At 33.1% G+C, this 16,769-nt stretch overlaps 1 protein-coding gene across 1 annotated transcript; it reads left to right on the forward strand.

The window, feature by feature from the left end:
- The first annotated feature begins 2,220 nt into the window (after window positions 1-2,220).
- On the forward strand, window positions 2,221-6,311 carry LOC102598268 (7-deoxyloganetin glucosyltransferase-like). The gene is made up of 2 exons (XM_006366251.2): window positions 2,221-2,815; window positions 5,179-6,311. Exons 1-2 carry the CDS (start codon window positions 2,260-2,262, stop codon window positions 6,108-6,110), a joined length of 1,488 nt encoding a protein of 495 aa, XP_006366313.1. The 5' UTR covers window positions 2,221-2,259; the 3' UTR covers window positions 6,111-6,311.
- The last annotated feature ends 10,458 nt before the right edge of the window (window positions 6,312-16,769 follow it).

Genomic DNA, 16,769 nt, shown 5'->3' on the forward strand with positions numbered 1-16,769 from the left:
AGTCTCAAAGCTAGCTGGAATTTCAAAAAAAATTTGGAATAGTCAAACAAATGGTTAGCATAAGAAGGAGAAAATGATCAAAATGATCCTTAATGTACAAGGATTGAATTATTTTGGTCCTCTATATATATCATCTTATCTAAATAGTCCTTAATGTATACAAAATCATGATCATTTTAGTCCTTAGTCCTAAATCTAACCAAAAAGATAAAAAATCGGTTAACTTTAACAGTGGGTCCCTTGGAATTGAGACCCTTCTTCCTCTATCTGCTCTTTCACCATTACCACAAGCGTGTCCTTTTCCTTAACTTTTTTCTTTCACCATTTGAGGTCATCTCCATATACACTACACCCATTTCTCATCTCCCTCTAAAAAATCTATTTACATACATAATAATAAGAAGAAGAAAATCAAGATTACCAAAACAAATGGGAACTAAGTAAATAAAAGTCTCTATTTTCCCTTCGAGGAGATCGCCATAAATAAACTCTTTTTAAGTTGTTTATTCGCTCTTATTAAAGTGATCTATCGGGGATATAGCTAATCTTTTCGTTTAACTTTTTCAAAATTAGTAAGTTTTTCAAGCATTGTTTTTTCATTCTATTTTTAAAATAAAAGGGTAAAAATTGAACACAGAGATAGAAAATAAAAATCTTACAAATGTTCAATTAAAATTTAAAGAAACTTTTGTAAGTATGAGAAGATTTTTGGCAGTGGAAATTGTAAAAGAAATGGCAACAGAAAAGAAGAAGAAGGAGAAGAAAATGGTGGAAAAAGATGATGGAGGAAGAAGGGTTCACCAAGTGTGGGACCCACAGTTAAGTTTAACACTTTTTTTTACTTTTTCTGTTAGTTTTTAGGGCTGGGATCAAAATGATACTTTTTAGTATACATTAAGGACTATTTAGATGACATGAAATATATAAAGGATCAAAATAATTCAACTCCTATACATAGAGGACTATTTTGATCATTTTCTCTCATAAGAAGCAAAACAAAAGATGAACAGAGTTTGTACAAGTCTAAGAGCATTCTGACATGAAACAGTATCAAGTCAGAGTTAGGGTGGTCACGATTCGGTTTGGACTGTTATTGATCAAATTTAAAATAATAACAATTTAATTGATTCTTGAATTATTAAAATTAGGTCAAATCAAATATATTATAATATATATGTATCAATTTGATTGTTATCGATTTTGATTCAGTTTGATCTGGTTATCAATCATACACGAAAATAAAAGAAATGATTCATTCAATCTTTTTAAGAAAAGACAATAAGTAATCATTCAAAAAGAAAAATAGTAAGAACGACTAGCCTTACAAAATTTCTAATCACTGAATTTACTATGAATAATACTCTTAAATTCACCACTATTGGCCTAAACAAGGTAGAGACAGTGTTATTTCTAATCACACCAAGAAATTTCATAAGTACATATATACACGAAACCAGCAAAATAAATGCTCTTCTCTTGAGTTTTTTTTTTTGCTTTCATAAATAAATTTATAAATTGATGAAAATATAAAGATATTTAAATTATTTGTTCGTAAGAAAATAACATATTATGTATATATAGTTATAAAAAAAAATATGTATATAATTTGTCGGTTCGATTCTATTAGTTTATTTATTTAGTCTTTTTAAACAAAATCAAAACCAAATAAAATAGGGATGATTTCATAGACACCCCTACAAATTTAACTCTATCACACTAACCTTTCTTGTGGTTTATAATATTATGCTTACCTCCATTATTTTGATTTTCTTGTAACTATTCTTTAAACCTTACTTATATAAATAAAATAAATCAGTTGTATCTCCGGTGAGCAGAGGTTGACGAGGAATGTGTTGCATTCGAATGCCTCTATTAAGAATATTTTAAGTAAGATATTTTGAAATAATTAACTAATAAGATTATGATTAAAAAGGGAAAATTTGTAAGTAAAATTATATTCTATATATATTTAGTGATAAATAAGGTTTAAATAATAGTTACAAAACAATAAAAAAAAAGGAGGAAAGTATAATATTGTAAACCACGAGAGAGGTCAATGTGGTAGAACTGAATCTGGAAGGAGGTTTCTGAAATTATCCCAGTAAAATATTGTTGATTTTTCAAAATGTAAAACCAATCAAACAAATATGATTAGTTTTTAGAAATGTAAAATCAAATTAAATCAAACCAAATAAAATAAATTTATTTAATCGATTTGATTCAATTTTTATCCGAAACACCCCTAGTTGGAGTATAAAAATGGACTCAATCGACAATATTAGTCCACCAGTGAAAAGAAACAACATCCTTGTACTAAACATGGACAAGAAGCGTCATGCAGTGTGTGTACCATTTCCTGCACAAGGTCATGTAATACCATTCATCAAATTAGCCAAAATTTTGCACTCAAGAGGTTTCTATGTCACATTTGTCAACACTGAATATAACCATAGACGCCTAATTCGATCCCAAGGTCCTGACTTTGTGAAAGGCTTCCAGGATTTTCAGTTTGAAACTATTCCGGAAGGATTGCCACCCTCAGATCGCGATGCAACGCAAGATCCAACTTCGTTATGTGACTCGATAAGGAAGAACTGCTTGACTCCTTTTCGGGATTTACTATCAAAGCTTGGTTCATCACCCGTCGTTCCACCAATTTCTTGTGTTATATCAGATGGTGTGATGACCTTTGCTATTAAGGCTGCACAAGAATTTGGCATCCTTGATGTCCAATTTTGGACGGCCTCAGCTTGTGGTTATATGGGATACCTTCAATTTGATGAACTAACAAGAAGAGGGATTATCCCATTTAAAGGTTCGTCCTCATAGCTATCAACCTCATACTTCATTCGTTTTAATTTGTTTTTCTTAATTTATTTATTTTTAGTTAGTTTAAAAAAATATACATTTTAAACTTGGGAAATATTTTACAACTCTTTAGTTCTAGCTTTCTACATGTAATATGAAATGTTTAAGACAAACTTTTATATTTGGAAAAAGGTCTGATGATACCTCTCAATTTTGTCATTTAGAACTGATATACCCTTATTATTACATAAATGACTCACATATATCCCTATTATTTGTCATATGAATTTATTATTGTGATGGTCAAATTTATTTTTTTCACTTACTTTCTTGTAAAATTTATTATAGATACCTCAATTTATTTTACAGATATAAAAACTAAATTACAATATAACCACAAAAAAATAGCTTTATATATTTTTCTCTTTTTTCGGTCACGGTTCTTTCTTTTTGTTTCTCTTATTTTTTCACTAAAGAATGAAAAAAATGAAATAAAAATAAGAAACACAAATAATAATAATCAAAAAAGTCAAAAAATAATTCATGTGTGAAAAATAATAATCAAAACACGTGATTTTTTTAAAATTAAAATAATTAAAAATAAATTGTGCCAATTTTATAACGGTAGGGGTATGTATGCCCATTTTTGTAACGGTAAGGGTATATGTGAGTCAATTTGTAACGATAAGGGTATATGTGAGCAACTTTTATAACAAGGGTATATCAACTCTAAATGACAAAGTTGAGGTTATATCATATCCTTTTCCTTTTATACTTTGTGAAACTCTATATAGATTCAAAATCAGTAAAGTTGTCAAAAAGGGTCAGCCCAGCCCAAGCCTCGGAGTTTATGTAAGTGCCCTATCTTCAAAGGGAGCTGCTGACTTAAGGTATCCCCTGATCCGAGGGTGAGCTAGAATTGCGCAGGTCAAGGAATTTGATGGGCTAGGGCGGGCCATCCCTTCATTTGGAAGGGCCTGAAAATGCTCAACCCAACCCATCCTTAGAAGGGATGTGGGCTAGGGCGGGCTAGCCATTCTTTTTTTCTCTTTTCAAACTTAAAATTCTATAACATCAAGAAAATGAGAAGATTCTCAAATCAAATATGACAAACAATGGTGTTGTTTCAATAACAGTAACAAAAAATCTAATGTGATTAGCATGTATCTAGGATATTACATACGCGAGATACATGTATCTGATGTGATGCATCCTAGATATGCGAGCGAGATAAAAGTGTGAGAGCAAGATGGGTTGGAGGCGAGGGCGCGAGATTTATCTATGTATCCTAGATAAATGTGAATCCACTTGGATAGAGTGTATCTAGACAAATTACACCTAATTTTGAGTCCATGTATCCCGAGATACATGTATTTGGATGCACCAAAATCTGGTAAGATTTGTAATAATACAATATAGTGTGCATCTAAGTAATTAACTCATACACTAGTGAGATTTCTATAAGTTACCCTTAAATAAATAGTTTTGATCCATGAGCCGACCCCGTCCCGTCCCCGATCAAGCATCAAGGGCCAAGGGCTTATATGAGTCAGGCTAATAAGCTCTAATTTAAAATGGACTTGAAAAATCCTATCCCAACCCTACCCTAATAACAAATTGGGTTGGGCCATCCCTATGGGCTAAGCCCATTTTGACGATTCTAAAAAGGGAAAATTATGCATTATAGCAAACTATTAATTCAAAATAAATGTTATAGCTACATTTTCATTTAATTCTAATTCGTAGCAAACACTTTGTCATTCAGAACATCTCACTCGCCACTCTGGAATCTTGCTCGCCACTCTCTCGCTCGTCTCTCTCATTTTATACAAACACAAATGTACAAATTGTGTTTGTGTTTGTATAAAACAAGAGAAAATTGTATATACAAATACATATTTTTTCGTCCTATACACTTTTAATTATACAACACAAATTACAATGTATAATTTGTGCTGTATAAAGCGAGAGAGAGAGAGAGAGATTTGATATACAAATATTTTAATTCGATTCAATTGTATACAAATTCAAATTTTATGCAAATATACAAACATAAATATACATAGTAGTTACATATAGACAATTATCTAACCGATATTCATATACAATCATTGCGCTTTTATACAAACGAGATGTTTGCCTGCAATTTATACAAATCAGATACTCCATAGCAAACTAGCGCAAATAGCAAAACTATAGCTATAGAGCGCTAATATGATTTGTATGTTTGCTATTTCTAAAATTTGTTCTTCATAAAACCAGCAAACAAATTGAAACAGATGTAGATAGAAGTTATTAGTAATAAGTTCATTTGAACTCAATATTTTCGTTATGAAACTCTATATATATGAAAAGCTATTTCTGAAACAGATGACAGTTTCATGGAGGATGGTACACTTGATACAATTGTCGATGGGATTCCAGGAATGAGAAACATTAGGTTGAAGGACTTGCCAAGCTTTATCATGACTACTGATCCTGATGATATTCTGTTAAACTATTTGAGTGATGAAGCACATAATTGCTTGAAATCTTCTGCAATGATCATCAACACATTCATTGAATTGGAACGTGAAGTCCTGGAAGCGATTGAAGCTAGATTCCCAAATATTTATGTTACAGGTCCACTTTCATTGATGGAAAAAACTATCCCAGAAAACGAATTGAGTTCATTTAGGCCAAGTTTATGGAAAGAAGAATTTCTATGTCTTGAGTGGCTGAACAAACAGGAACCAAGTTCGGTAATCTATGTGAATTATGGATGTGTGACATTAATGTCAGACCATCATCTAAAAGAATTCGCGTGGGGACTTGCAAATAGCAAACACCCATTCTTGTGGATTGTTAGGCCTGACATAGTGATGGGCTATTCAGCCGTATTGCCTGATGAGTTTCTTGAAGAGATTAAAGACAGGGGATTATTAGCAAGTTGGTGCCCACAAGATCAAGTTCTTTCCCACCCATCTATTGGCGTTTTTATAACACATTGTGGATGGAACTCTACAATTGAAAGCATAAGTTCAGGAGTTCCTCTAATTTGCTGGCCATTCTTTGCTGAGCAACAAACAAATTGTAGATATGCTTGTGCGGAGTGGGGAATAGGTGTTGAGGTCAATAAAGACGTAAAGCGTCAAGAAATCGAAGCAATTATTAAGGATATGTTAGAAGGTAAAAAAGGTAAGGAGTTGAAAGACAAGGCGTTGGAGTGGAAGAAGAAAGCAGTAGAAGCAACTGATATTGGAGGGCCTTCATGGAAACACTTTGATACATTCTTGGAAAGACTTCTCCTTAATAGGGAATAGTATTAAAGGAAAATTTTCAACACTTCAACTAAACAATTTCCAAGCAAAAGAAAGGACTAATAAGCAATATATAGTAAGCTAATTTTGTTTCCTATAAAGAAATTGTCTTAACTAAATCAGATCGTTTGTTAGAGTGTATAAAAATAATGTGAAATAGAGTATATTAGTAATGTTTGACATTAGTTATACGTAAATTATTTCATATGTCTTGTTTGGTTTGATGTATTAAAAATAAGGGAAAAGGCCTAAAATATATCTGAACTTTGACCGAAATTGTTGTAACGATACCGAACTTTGGAAAGGACCTTTTACCCCCTGCACTATTTAATAGTGTATTTTAAAGGTATATATGTGCCCACGTGGACACATTACTATTTATAATGATGCAATATTTATGATGTCCACGTAGACACATATACCTTTAAAATACACTATTAAATAGTGCAGGGGGTAAGACGTCCTTCATAAAGTTTGGTATCGTAACAACAATTTCGGCAAAAGTTAGAGTATTTCAATTTCGTCCAAAGTTGGAGTATTTTTCAAACCTTTTTCCCTAAAAATAACATGTGTTATATATAAAAAAATTATTTACAAATATACCCTTCACAATTATGGTGAAAATGATGTAAAAAAGATTTTGAGGGGCAATGGTGTCTTTAATCATGCTAATGCATTGTTGATCCCAATTGCACACGCAAGTGTACGCGATCGCGCAAGTAATATAGTGGCTCTTAAAAGAACCAAATTATCGAACCCAAAGGATTTGTCAATTAACTATTTTTACTAAATTATACTGATCTAATTATTTATTTAAGAGAGCCAAAAAAAAGAATGCAAGAACAAAATAATAAAATTACTTACAATAGTTGGAAAATTCCAGGGCTGCAGCATGTATTGAATTTCATATATCATATTTTTCGCTTAGAATTAATTTCAATTGTCAAGTTACTGGTTTATAGGGTTGATGATATGATCGGGGTTATACGCCTCTCGTCGCCTACCCCAGTTAGCTATCTAACTATATCGTTGAGCGGGGATAAATAGACTACCTGGCTAGCATTTATATTTCATCATATTTCGTAACCAGCAAGGTGTTCGTCTGGGCATCACTCCTGAACACTAATCACCTCAATCTAATGGGTGGACCGAGCTCTCCATATTCTCTAGTCTATCTAATCCCTCATCTCTCGATTTTAAAATTAGACAATGTATTTATCTTATGGTGATCAAGCATAAAATACTAAAACAAGATTATAGAAATAACTTATAATAACAACCAAGAATTAATTCAAAAACCTTAAATAATCAACATTGAATCCTTAGCTACAGCCCCAGAACAAGAGATTTAGCTACTAATGTCTAAGAAAACAAGAAGAAGAAAAGAACCCTAAAAAGTATTGACGACTTTCTCTTCAAAAGTGCCTCCTCCTTACTCTATATTGGTTTTTTTTTTCAATAATTATTTTTATGGACTATTTATAGATGTTGAAAACCATAAATTAAATAATTGAATCCAAAACAAATTGGGAAATCAAAACCAAGCGGAATAAGAATTTCTCTCCGCGTGAACCGCCTCAAAAGTTCACTTGTAGCTTCCGTCGCTGAGGGACACGTGGTAGGACTTTTATTCGCTGAATCGCCATTAGCAATTTGCAATTTGAAATATTTGCACTTTATATATTATTATATTAAATTTAATCTATTAAGTTGTCTGCTTGATTTCCTTTTTCAATCTTCCATCTTTAATTCGTTTTAGCTTCAAACTTCTTCATCTTTCCACCAATTCAATCCTACAAATAAATATACTATTTAGCACAATTCATAAAATTAATGCTAAAAAAGGCAGATATAAATAATAAATGTGAGGCAAATAATGATTAAAAATATATATTTTTGATCTCACATCATGCATGCATTAAAATATCTTGTATTATTAATACAAAAAAAATTATGGTATTAATAATATACAATAAAGTGTATAACTAAACTTGCAATAGTTATACATAACATGAAAAGTATATCAAACAAGGTATTACTAACACATAGAATTAATGCATGCATTATTTTTGCTAATACATTCTATCAAACGACCCCTAAAAGAATATGGAGTTGAATGTTGATCCCTTTTCTAGTCTTTTTCTATTTTTCGCAAATTCCTCCGTTTAAAAAAGAATGACCTAGTTTGACTTGACCCAAAATTTTAAAATAAATAAAGAAGATTTTCAATCTTGAGGTCCTAAAGTAAAGTTATGTCAAGTATACAAAAATGTCATTTAATCTCGTGATTTTAAACATGTCATTCAAAATGCTGAAATGAAAAGTATTGTAACAACAGAAAAAATCAGGGGAGGAGCTACCATATCGGATGGGGTTTGGTCGAACCCACTAGCTTTTCCGTAGACCCTATATTTGTATAAAAAATATGAAATAAAATGTATATATTTATTTCCTGCGAACCCACAATCACAATGAAACGATTGATCCAGCGGTATCTGCGCACCAAATAAATTCGTTCGGCCCCCACTGGGATGAGTTTGAAACTCAGTAGCCACAGTTTATTTTTGGGATAATTTCATATGTACGTGGGCTTATATAAAAAAAATAAAAAAAATATGCAAGTGTAAAAAATCTGTAAATCTAAAAAATAGGAAAAAAGTATTTGTGATAATTTCATATGAACATGGGTTTATATAAAAAAAAAAAATTAAAAATCTGTAACTGTAAAAAATAGGAAAAAAGTATTTATGTTGTACTCTAATACAACATCCTAATCGGACATTCAAAATAGTTTAAACCCAATTTTTATTTTTATTTTTAAAAGTTAGGGTCTAACTTTTATTGTTGATCTAATTGTTACCATCTGAAATCTGGCCTCCGGTATGTAATCGTGTCTCTCTCTTTTCATTTTTTTCTTACTTGTTTGCTTTTACATGGTATGATTATCTATTCAAAACTTGATTTTTAATCTTTGATTCTAGGGTTATCCCATATATTGATAATTTATTATATTAAAATAATTGTTGTTTGCTTTTCAAAATTTTAACTTTTGGTTGACGGGCAGTAATGGTTCAAGATGATAGTTAAACTAATAACATATTTGTTTTAGGCGCCAAAATACTAGTGGTGAATTTAATAATTATAACCTCACTTAGAACAATATTGAAGGTTATAGTAAAAATATTCAAAATTTGATGGTTGTTACTTTAGGTTAAAATCGTTGTTCTTTTTAAAATTTAGAACCCACTGGTCTGAAATCCTAGCTCCGCCTCTGGAAAAAATGTTCATTCTTCTTTAAACAGACTAAATAAAAAAATAGATCATTCTTTTTTAAACCAATAGAGTATTATATTCCTGAATTGTGTATATCTTAATCATTACCACAAAGAATCTTTACTTGATTCTGTGTTGTTTTCCAAAGGGTTTCATATCATACTCTGAGATATTATCTTAGATCATTTAACTATGGTTTTCTTTCACTTAGAAAGCTATAACTTCTATTTTATAATTTTAAAGTCACTTTATTATAATAGCTTATGTATAAAGTTACCCAACCTATTTGATTAAAGTTTTTATTAAAATTTGTTGACATGAAATTTTATTTTAAACCAAAATGAAAAAACAAATACCCATTTCCCTTCTAAATTATTTTGTCTTGTCCAAAACTCTTTATCCTCTACATTTTCGTTTTGCCCTGAAACTCAAAAAACAGTTCTTTCGGGTGGAATTTTGATTACATGAGCATATGTTAAATTTAGGGAACGAAATTCATAAACGACGGGCAAGGAGTTTGTTACATATACTACGCCTTCATGTGTCACAGATATTGTGTAAGAAGTAAAATTTAGTGGTGGCAAAATCAAACTCAATCCGATCCAACTCATTTAAGATTGAATTTATTATTGACCCGCCTATTTGTTAGTTTAACCCATCTCAACTCAACCCATTAAAAATTGGGTAGATACGTAACAAAATTGATTTTTGAAAAATCCTATCAATATATATATTTTATTTTATTTTATTTTTATATGTTATATATAGTTATAATAAAGAAAAAAAATATTTTTATTAGGTACTAATAGCTTATAAAACAACAAATAAAGCTATTAAAACTTGAAAAAATTGCCTAACTACACACCATTTATTATCATATTTTCTTATTTTCCCTACCATTTCAAAATATATCAAAAATCCCATCTTTTGCTCCCATCATCCCCTTTTCCCGGATATATTAATTTGAAATCTCATACCCATGATTTTCTTTCCTTTTTCCAAGCCACAAATCTCTCTACAGTTACCTACATTAATCCATTTTTTAATTTCAAATCTTTTCTTTTTCCAATTAATGATTTCAAGCTATTCAAGAGGTAGATTTCTTTCCATCACTTCAATTTTCAATTTCTTTTAATTTTTCTTTTTAGTTTTTTCATCTTAATAAATTATTGAATTTGTTACTCCTGTTTTCTTTACTGGAAGAGGGATGGAAAACATTGTTAATACAGAGATTTCATCTTAGAGTGCATTTGGAATTGTTCCAGGAATTTCTAATGGCGGTCTTGATACACTTCATTTCATTGGTTTGATCTTTCAGTATTGGGATTACTCAATTAGTCCGAGAAGGATACATCTTCATTGCTTTCCGTTGATTAGATTGTTGACTTTTTTTCGATTTTTTGGTTGTTCATCTTTTCTGATACATATAGGTTTAGATTTTTAACGTATCTAGTTGATTTTGTTTCTTAAACTAATGTATACTGCCTTCGTTTCAACATTATGATACATTACAATTCTGTCATGCACAATGTATCGTGCTCAAATATTAGTTTTGATACATAACCTTAATTAGTATTGATATTTGATGCAAAAATTCTACCAAATGTATCATTTATCATGTATCAGCCTTTTCATCTACAAATTTCTAATAAATATTGATTCTGCTCTCAAACAAAATAAGTTACATAAATAATAATGTATCATGCACTAATTTTTTAGGCATGATATGTAAATTCAAATTTATATTAAATGTAACTGATACATAACAATTACCAAAGAGTAATGTATCGATCTCAAACCTAACATCTTATGGGCAACAATTTCTTATTTAATGTATATAGTAGAAATATAATACTTATCAATTTAAACAAGATACATAAATAGTAATATATTGATAAATCTATCCATATCGGAAAAGAAATTCAAAAAACGATTACACAACATTATAAAAGGTATGAATGATCCATCAAAGCTATGCATCTCTTCAGCCTTTTTATCTATTGTATCAATGCATAACATATACATTGAAAATCCAAACTCTTGTTTCTTAACCTCAACGATGTATCAAATCTCCAAATTTTTCCTCAACTCATCAATCTCTAATTCAGTTGCAATGACTGATTTAAGATTCACAAACCAATATTTTGACCAACAACAATTCCATCACTTTTGTATCGTTCATACCTCACCTCACTTTCTCAGATTCTGGAATGTCTCAACAAGATTGACATGTACATGTTGTATCAGTACAATTTGTCGACAAGTTTGATTCAAAATTTGAGATTTTTTTTTGGAAGAATGGAAAGAAGAATTTTGGGATCTAAAAACACATAACATATACATCAAATTAGTAATGTATCAACTTGAAATCAGTAATGTATCACAACTTAAATATCAATATACAAATTCAAAAATTGAAAAACAGAGGGTATACATAGCATATCCAAACAACTTAAATCAAAATTGAAAGGATCTTCAATGAACTTGAAGATTCAAAAGAAAATCATTTGTCCAAAAACAATTCCATCATTTTTGTATCCTTCATAACTCATCTCTCTAACCTAAAATTTTGAATCAAATCTGAAAGGTTTCTTCGCTGAACGGGGGAGCAATTTGAAATTTTGAATTTCTTCTTTCTGGATTTGCCTCTGTAAGATTGAGAGTAAGAAGAAATGTAAGCATATTTTATGGGATTTAATTAAATTTTCAAATTTTATTCCCTTTTTAGCGCAACAGAAGGATTTTTCATGTATTAGAATTAATGTATCCGGATGGTGACTTATATATCCGGAAGATACAAATTTTAAGGGATTATTGTAATTAGAAAAAGAGTAGGGACAAGATGTAATTTACTCCTTACACTATCAAATTAAAACTTAGTAAAAGTTGAACGGATTAGGTTATGACCCGTTACTATTCCGTTACCTAACCCGTTTTGACCCAACCCATTTTGGCCCAAACAAATTTGGGTTGAGTTGGATCTTGACCCGTTTATTATCTTAACCCCATTTTAACCCGCCTAAATTTAACTCAACCCGTCCAATTGTCAACCTTAGTAAAACTATTTAATGTAGTAATCAACTTTAGCAAGAATATATTGAATGTAAAAATAACCACATGTCAAAGACAAAATTAGATGTCATATAAAGTGTGTTTGGTATGAATCTAATTTTCCTATGTTTGGTTGGGTTAAATATTTTGGAAAATATATTTCAAATCAACTCATTTTCCTCAAATTTAAGGAAATGACTTTCCTTAAAAAAATTAAGAAAACCATTTTCCAAAACTCTACTTCATCATATTTTTTTCTTACCCTACCCCGTATTCCGTACCCGACCCTCCCCAACCAAAAACAATTAAAAATTAAAATATTTCTTATTTGTAAATTTCAAATAAACTTTTACCCCTACCCCCAAACCAACCCCTCCTCCCCAAACAAAAAAATTTAAAAGTTATTTTTGAAAAATATTTCAATTTTTAAGATTTTGTTTTTACCTCACCCAAACCCTACCACCCTACCCCTTACCCACACAAAATAAAATTGTTTTGGAAAAATATTTCATATTTCATTTTTACCCTCCCCCATACCCTGACCCCCTCCCCCAATCAACTTTTTTTAAAACAAAATTTGATTTTGAAAAATATTTCAAATTTTAAAAAAATCATTTTTTACGCTACCAAAATATATTTCAAATTTAATTTTTAAAATTTTTACATTACCCCCACCCCCTACCTTCCCCTCCACCCAAACCACCCTATCTAACGAACCGTTTTCGTCGTTATTAAAAAGCCAGCGGGGGAAAATTTGGGGCCGGAAAACTATTTCGTAGTATTTGAATTTTTCCAACCTTGTCTAGATTTGGATGAAATTGTAGTCCTTGAGGTGTAGAGAAATCTGGTAACAATTAGGTGGATCTCTTATAGTTTTGATTACATGAGTGGTTAGATAACTCGTTAAGGATTTCGTACGACTTTACATAATTGAATTCGACCGAGTAGAACTCCCGCAATCGATCTTAGCGTAAAAGGTATTTTCTTATCATCGTGGGTTAGAAGTGTGTTGTGAAATGGGATTTTGGAATGAGTAAGGGTCGCCTGGTTCCATTTGGACTGCTTTGGCAAGATAGTTGCCGCTCTAGCGTGGCCGCCGCAGCGGGATGATGGTCGTTGTGGCGGGTACGACAAGACTCAAAATTGTAGAAGAAAGACGAATAGCTCACTGTTTTGCGAAAGCCGCTGGGGCGGGGGTTCTGATCGTTTTGGCGGGGCCGCTACAGCGAGTTGATGGCCACTACAGTGGGACCGACGTTACTTAAAGTCGTAAATAAACCCCTAGACGACCTTATTTGGCACTTTTTGACTTTTAGAGCTAAGGAATGACCCCCAGGCGACCCTTACTCATTTTTCACCATTCTTGAGGCTAAATGTAAGTTTTTCACTCCCCGAATTTGTTTTTCGATCCGTAGAACGTAATAGAATGGGGAAATATTGATGGGGGAAGTTTTGTTATAGATTCTATGGTTGAAACAACCCTAATTTGGATTATTGAGATCAGGGGTTTGATCTAGGGTTCATAGAATTATTAGTGATCCGGGTAGTTAATGATTCTTTATTGATTCCCGTATTATATTGATTGTTTGTAGAACAAGTGAAACGAATCCGGAAAGGGAAGGATCAAATTTCTTAGGGTTTCAAGTTTGTTTCGAGGTAGGTGATGGTTGTGATTCTATGATTGTGTGATGTATGTTTGTTCTTGCTTCATTATGATACTTGTAGGTATATTAACGTTGCAATGTTGATCACAATTGTTGTAACTAAGCTAATGAATGATGATTGTCATGAATCACCTTTTGTTGTATGATTGTGAGAATATACATTGTGATTGTAATTGAGGTGTGTGAAGGGGATTGGTTGCCACATTCCGGCATAACTAACTTGGATCAGATTGCCATGTTCCGGCATAAATATGGGATCTGTTGCCACATTCCGACATAAATATGGGATCGGTTTCCACGTTCCGGCATACTAACTGTTTGAGTTTGGGTTTCATGAGAGGACCAAAGATGTGATATAAAATGTAAAACTAATCGTTGTTCGTAATTGTTGATAATGTTGTATATGTTTATATATATACATGTGATTATTATGTTGTTTGACTTGTTTATGTTGCACTAGTGTGATAGCCGTGTGATCCTACCAGTACATTGTGGTTGTGTACTAATTCTACACTTGCTCTTATTTTTGTTGAGTACAGGGAATTTTCCAACGGCTATTGACAGACCTCACTTAGAAGATCAGTGATCGTCGCTTCTAATTCAAGGGTGAGCCAATTCTTTCGGGCTGCCATGGAATTCTCTTTCCTCTGTGTCCACCATTTCCGGACTTAGACTATGTTTTAGTTAGTTGATTAGTTCATTAGATTGGGGTCGCATTCCTTTTTGTTTAGACTTGGTTCATTGTTAGATGTTTTGGTACATTGACTTTCAAGTTCTAGGTTGTTCTTCCGCATTGTTAGTTAGTTTTGTTAGACTTTTGCTAGAGTTTATGGGAACTCTACTTTTATTTCCTTAGTGTTTGATTTTAATGTCTTAGTTTTTAGATTATTTGTTTGGTTTGGGTTGTAGTAGTGGTTCTCCCACCGGAGTGTTAGTGTGGGTGCCAATCACGACTATCTGAGTCGTGACAAAGTTGGTATCAGAGCCTAGGTTCGTTGATCTCGATGTACCAAAATGTGTCTAGTAGAGTCTCGTGGAACGATACGGGGACGCCTTAACTTTTCTTCAAGAGGCTATAGGACTTTAGGAAATCTCTCTGTTTTCTCTTGTCTCCTTTCGTGCTATGACTTGATTCCAATTGGTATCTGGCGATTCAAATTGGTATTTAACTCCCTTCATTCTTCTGTTCGCAGATGGATAATACTAGGTATAATAGTGTTAGGCCCGTAGCCCCTGTCAATGCTCCAGCTGAGGAATCTACAGTGAAAGGTCGCGGTCGAGGCAGGGGTAGGGGAAGAGCTAGGGGTAGAGGTCGTGGGAGAGTAGCGCCTGCTGTGAATGAGGTACCGATTGATAATGTTCCTATGAATGAGAACCCTCCTGCGCATAATGAGGAGATAGAAGAGGATATTGAGGTTGGAGATGTTGAGGAAAATGGACAAGAGGAAGAGGTGCCAGCGGAGACTACGATTGTTCCTCCCATCGATACGGTGTTAGCTCAACAGATTATGGCGTTCTTGAAAGGGTTGGCTGGTCCTGGAGTGTTTCCATCTGCTCAAGCTCCTACTAATCCTCCTGTAACTAGCACTGCGCCCAAGACGGGCGAAAATGTATGTACTGAAGCTTTCTTCCGCCCTTTGTTGGGTTCCGCTATGACCGGTAATGAGCATGACATGTTGACTAAGTTCTTGAAGCTTAAGCCTCCGGTATTTCTTGGTTCTGAAACTGAAGATGCTTATGAGTTTATCTTAGACTGTTATGAGAGGCTGCATAAATTGGGTAATGTTCACCAACATGGGGTTGAATTTGTGTCTTTCCAACTTCAAGGGGAGGCCAAGCAATGATGGAGAGCTTATATAGAGTACAAATATTCTACTTTACCTCCACTTACCCAATTTCATTCTCTGTTTCTAGAAAAGTATGTGCCTAGAATTTTGAGGAATCGTAAGAAAGATGAGTTTATGGCGTTAGAGCAAGGTGGTATGTCTGTAGCTGCTTATGAGGCCAAGTTCCATGCTTTATCTAGATATGCTACGCAGTTGGTTACTACTAAGGAGGAGAGGATTCGGCTTTTTAGTAGAGGTTTGAGTTCTGAGTTGCAAGTGTTATCTATTCATATGACTTCTGCAGGGAGGAGTTTTAATGAGGTGACCGACCATGTTAAGAAAGACGAGGGGGTGAGGCGAGACGGTCAAGCTAAGGCTTAGGCAAAAAGGGCAAAGAATTCGAGTAACTTTCAAGGCTCTTACTCTAAGGGGTCTGGAAGGCCAACACTTGCAGCCAAGCTAATTCAGTCCGCTATACCCGCCTCTACAGGTAACTACTCAGGAACTCCATCTCATAATTTTCACGATAGTCAGAGTGTCGTGCCTTCGTCGGGTTGCAAACCATCTTTTGATCGTACTTGCTACAATTGTGGTGAATCGGGACACATTAGGAGAGATTGTCTCCACCCACGTGTGTTAGATTCCGCGCAGCAGCATCAGTCTAGAGTAATGGTACCCGTGGGGAATGGTAATAATGGGAGAGGACGTCCACAAGGTAGGCGATGAGGTAATCAGCAAGGCCGTGTAGGTAGAGGAAATGGTAATGGTAACGGAGGTAGGGGTAACGTGCAACCAGGCAGGGAAGTGGCTCATCATGATGATAGGGCTCAGTGTTATGTTTTTCCGGG

This window comes from Solanum tuberosum, unplaced genomic scaffold, assembly GCF_000226075.1.
Source record: "Solanum tuberosum cultivar DM 1-3 516 R44 unplaced genomic scaffold, SolTub_3.0 scf00617, whole genome shotgun sequence".
Lineage (NCBI taxonomy): Eukaryota > Viridiplantae > Streptophyta > Magnoliopsida > Solanales > Solanaceae > Solanum > Solanum tuberosum.